The sequence below is a fragment of the Papaver somniferum genome, chromosome 1 (genome assembly GCF_003573695.1).
Source record: "Papaver somniferum cultivar HN1 chromosome 1, ASM357369v1, whole genome shotgun sequence".
Taxonomy (NCBI): domain Eukaryota; kingdom Viridiplantae; phylum Streptophyta; class Magnoliopsida; order Ranunculales; family Papaveraceae; genus Papaver; species Papaver somniferum.
In genome coordinates, this window is record NC_039358.1 from 131,292,450 (window position 1) to 131,297,233 (window position 4,784).

The 4,784-nt window shown below is 41.1% G+C and overlaps 1 protein-coding gene across 1 annotated transcript; it reads left to right on the top strand.

Moving 5' to 3' along the window:
• Positions 1-210: 210 nt before the first annotated feature.
• Positions 211-1,843, top strand: LOC113332797. The gene is made up of 2 exons (XM_026579307.1): positions 211-325; positions 458-1,843. Exons 1-2 carry the CDS (start codon positions 305-307, stop codon positions 1,409-1,411), a joined length of 975 nt encoding a protein of 324 aa, XP_026435092.1. The 5' UTR covers positions 211-304; the 3' UTR covers positions 1,412-1,843.
• The last annotated feature ends 2,941 nt before the right edge of the window (positions 1,844-4,784 follow it).

Sequence of the window (4,784 nt, forward strand, 5' to 3'; positions counted from 1 at the left end):
TAGAATGGGCGTAGATATTCAAAAAGGTGTTGGAACCCAACTTGTCGCTAGGCTTCTGACTACCTCTTCGTACGAACCTCTTTTTTGATTTCTTATTCATTCTTATAAATATATAAAAAAAAAATATTTACCATTTTTTAAATAATAATAATAATATTCATGCTTCAAAAAAAAAAAAATATATAATAACAACTAAAAATAATGGCTGGATATTTCTCTTTCCTCTCCGAGCCATGTTTCTCTTTCCTCTCCGGCGACTTCTTTGGCGACTGAAAGTCATTTTTGTTCGACGGATTCAACATGGATGTTGCTAGATTTGATTTTGGTTTTGTAATCCTTTTGATTTCTTTCCACGATTTTCACTTTTTTGGCTTTCCTTTTCTCGTTTTTCTCAGACGACTCTGTCGTTCTTCTTCCTTTATTTTTAAGGTTTTGTTTTTTCCCTTTTTGTTTTTAGGGTTCCTATGCAACCTTCATGGCTAGATCAATTAGAGCTTCTTCCCGAAACCGGTTGACAACATCACCTCCCCTGCCTTCCCTGCCATCTTCTTATTCACCTTTGGCCTCAGAAGAAGCTAGTAATGGTGATAGCTTCTGCCATTTCCCATTCAAGAGCTTTCATGGATGTACAGACGGGGTAAAGGGTAGGGGTTATGCCAAGGGATCCATCATTCGGCATTTACACGACAAACATCTTTCTTCTGAAGTTAACAAGGAATTCTGCGGAGAACTGATTGTCAAGCATCAACATATACAACGTGCATGGGAGAAAGTTCTTATGTGCTTACGGATGTGGTTGTATTGTAGGTGTATGCACCTACATGCCTGGTCGATGTCGTGCAATGGAAAGGAAGGAGTGATTCACGGAGATGTTGTTTCAGGTCCACTCAATGGTGAAGACGCTGAGTATCTCTTCCACGGACTAGCTATATCTTCTGAGGTTAATGCTGTTTGTTCGGATACTTCAAACGTTATGGTTTGTGTTGCTTCTGAGGTGAACGATGGAGACGTTGCAGAAGAGCCTGCCTGTCCTCTTTCTACGGAGTTGCTTAACTCTGTTTTTCAGCGACAATTCACAACAGTAACGTGTATTCCTCATCAGTGTCGGTTATCTTTTTCAAGAACTCTGAAATTCTGTCTTGACAAAGTTATCCTTAATCCAGCTAACTCGAATGCTTGGTTGCAGCTGATATCACTCCCTATTTTTACATTAGCACTCTATAGGCCGAAAAACTCAGCCGAGGAAAAATCTGGTAAGCGGAAGCGTCTTCAAGTTGCTGCCATAAACCATGTTCTATCAATTTGGAAAGAGCCCAATGGCTGTCGTGTTTTGGTAGAAAAATGCTACAGCTCCCTGTCCGTTTTGGGCCTAAGCAAAAAGATGAGAAGAAGCAGGGTTCGGCTAACTTAACAGCTTGCCGCAAGAAAATTAGTTGTGGCCATTTCGCCGCAGCGATTCAAGTACTTTCATCTAACGGTGTGGCTCATTGTAATGAACAAAATTTTTTGGATTTACAAGATAAACACCCAACAGCTCCCCCTCCTCTTGTCCCTTGTGATGACATTACTGCGGATCCAATTACTGTGGATTGTCGGGCAGTCTTGGGAGCCATCAAGAGTTTCCTAAAGGTACATCGTGCGGTCGAGACGGCTTACGGGCACAACATTAGTTGATGTGATGAGTGGGGCTGCGGCTGCTGTTGCGGATGACTTACTCGTTTCAATTATAGGTGTTGTCAATCTTTGGTTGGCTGGAAAATGCCCTGCCGAGTTAGGCGAGTTCATATCTAGTGCGCCCCTAACACTGTTACTCAATCCTGGAGGTGGTATCAGGCCTATTGCAGTTGGCACAGTTTGGCGTAGATTGGTTTCTAAGATGGATGCTTTCTCTATTGGGAAGGATATGACTTCTTATCTAGGAGATCACCAATTAGGGGTTGGTGTCTCTGCTGGAGGGGAGAGTATTCTACATGCTGTAAATAGTCTCCTTGAGTCGCAAGGTCACTTGGACACGATGTCAATACTGCTTATTGACTTCTCTAATGCGTTCAACATGGTGAGCAGATCTCAGATCATCAAGGAGGTTCGTCTTCATTGTCCAGGTATTTCTCGTTGGGTAGAATTTTGCTATATGCGACCTGCTAAACTCTACTACGATCAATATATTTTGCCTTCCGTCCTTGGAGTCCAACAAGGTGAACCTCTCGGTCCCTTGTTGTTTGCTTTGACTCTTCACCCTCTTGTGAAGACTATTGCTTCCAATTGCAAACTCAATTTGCACGCTTGGTACCTTGATGATGGTACAATTATTTGTGATACACTTGAGGTGTCTAAGGCTCTGCGCATAATAGAAACTAAAGGGACAACTAGAGGTTTACATCTCAATATTAAGAAAACTAAAGTCTTTTGGCCTTCTATTGATCCCAGAAGCTTTGACGATGGTGTCTTCCCGCTTGATATTGGTAGACCGTCTAATGGTGTTAAACTCTTGGGTGGTCATGTGAGTCTGGATTTGAATTTTATTAGTGATATGATGCTGTGTAGAGTGAACAAGACTGTTCAACTTATGACTGCCATAAAAAAACTCAAGGACCCTCAAAGTGAGATGCTTTTACTTCGCAATTGCGCCGGTGTTTCTAGATTGTATTTTGCATTGCGTACTACTAATCCTGCTGCCCTTCAACAAGCCACTGAGCTTTTCGATGATCATTTGCTCAAGTATTTGAGGCTTCTTATTACTGGTGATGGCTCAGGGTTTGGACCTTTACAACAGCTATTAGCCACCTTGCCTATCAAAGATGGTGGTTTGGGCAGTTACACCATGGAAGACACCAGTGCTTATTGTTATCTTGCTTCTCAGAGTCAGACGACTACAGTGCAACAGACGATCCTTGGTAATTTATTTTCAACAAATAAAGGCTCTGCTTATCAGTTGGCTCTTCAGAATTTCATTCAGGTATGTGGATTACCTTATTCTTATTGTGTCGATGATACTTCCCCCTTCCATGCATTCCCTGGCAGTTACCTATTTTGATGCAATTAAGAAGAAAATCCCACACCAATTTTCTATGTCTTTTAGAGATTCCATTTTGTGGCAGTGTAACCAAGTTAAACACGCGCAAGATTATTTATTAGCAATACCTATTAGTGGGCTTAATCAATGCCTCAGACCGAGATAGTTCATAGTTGTCCTTTGCTATCGCCTGGGTATTCCAATGTTTGTTGAGAATGGGTTATGCTCCAGTTGTAACAAATGTATGGACATTTATGGAGACCATGCACTTCATTGTGCTAAGGATGTTGGAATTAAGTTTCGACATGACTTTGTACGTGATATAGTTGTTGACATTTGTTACAAAGTTGATGTGCCTGCACGCAAGGAAGTTTCTCTTGGGCTTCAGTCGGATGATGACAAAGATCTACGGCCTGCGGATATCTTTGTTCTTAACTGGGAAAATGGTAAGGATGTTTGCATGGATATCACAGGTGTCTCTCCCTTCACAGGTGATGACATTCGCTCTTTTATTCATGGCAAAGCTATTTCTAATGCTGTTGCGCGGAAACATACTAAATACTTGGATAAGTGTACATCACTTGGTTATGGTCTTGGCATTTTGGCTTTCTCTACCTTAGGAGAACTGGGAGATGATACTTTATGTTTTTTCAAGCGTCTAAAGAACTGTTTAGTTATTAATGATGCTAGTAGTGGAGTTGGTAGTTTTATTTTTCATAGATTAGATATTGCTATTCAGAAAGGAGTTGGAACCCAGCTTGTTGCTAGGTTACCAACCAAAAGTGTGTAATTTTAATCAAGAAATTTAGAAATTAACTAAAAAAAAATATTTAACGACGAAAATAAGAATAAGAAGTTATCAATATTATTTATTTATTAAAAAATGTATATTATTATTATTAGATACCATTGTTTGAGGGTGAAAACGGTTTCTGCTGATTTTGGTAATTTCGGGTGTGTGGGTGAGAAACGAGTCTAAACCCTAAACAATGTACTGCAAGGTAGTACTTTAGATTCGAGATATCAATCTGTACAAATCGGGCCTAAACCAAGAAATGGTCGTTCCAGACTTGCTTCGGTCACAAAGTGGAGGAGAAGGGTTGGTTTTGGGGAGGGATGCGAAGAGAGTGTTGAGGCCAGAATAGTTGGTTCTGGAAGAGTAGTTGTTTTACGACTTGCATCAGAAAGTGGGAAGCTAACAGATGGGAAAGCTGGCAAATGTTTTCTGAGTGTTGTATGCTCCTGAACAGAACTTGTTGTTCGGTGGAAATAGGTAATACCTATTTATACAAGTCGAAGTGAAACGTACTCTGGTCTCGTAAGAAATGGGAAACGGATGAGTAAATGGGAGGAGGTGATAACCGGTAACGCCTGGGATTGATGTTCCATAAAAGAAAGCGTTTCACCATTACTCCATGTATTTACTAACCGCCTCATCCTTATGACACTGTCTTATAACAGGCGTAGTGTACGCCGCACGCTGTAAATCGCCAAACCAATACCCAATGAGCATCCCCCAGTTTGTGACATGTGTTGATGTCTCGAGTGTTTTCGTGGAAAACATGTAGCATGTTGTTGTTGTCTGGAAAGTTGAGCTTGGGAGACTTGCCGGCTCGGTGGTGACCTTTGACGGTCGAGATTTTGCATCTTAAGAGGAAAGGTAGCCGTTGATTATTTCAACCCTTCGTTTGGTAGCCAGTGACATGAAAGCATGATCGATATGGCTTTAATATGGCCTAGTTTAGGCACGTCCAAAAGTTAGGGTTTTGGC

Coding starts and splice junctions, on each gene's coding strand:
- LOC113332797 (XM_026579307.1), top strand. CDS start 305: ATGTTGCTAGATTTGATTTTG. Junction 326..457: donor TGTTGCTAGATTTGATTTTG/GTTTTGTAATCC, acceptor TTTTGTTTTTAG/GGTTCCTATGCAACCTTCAT.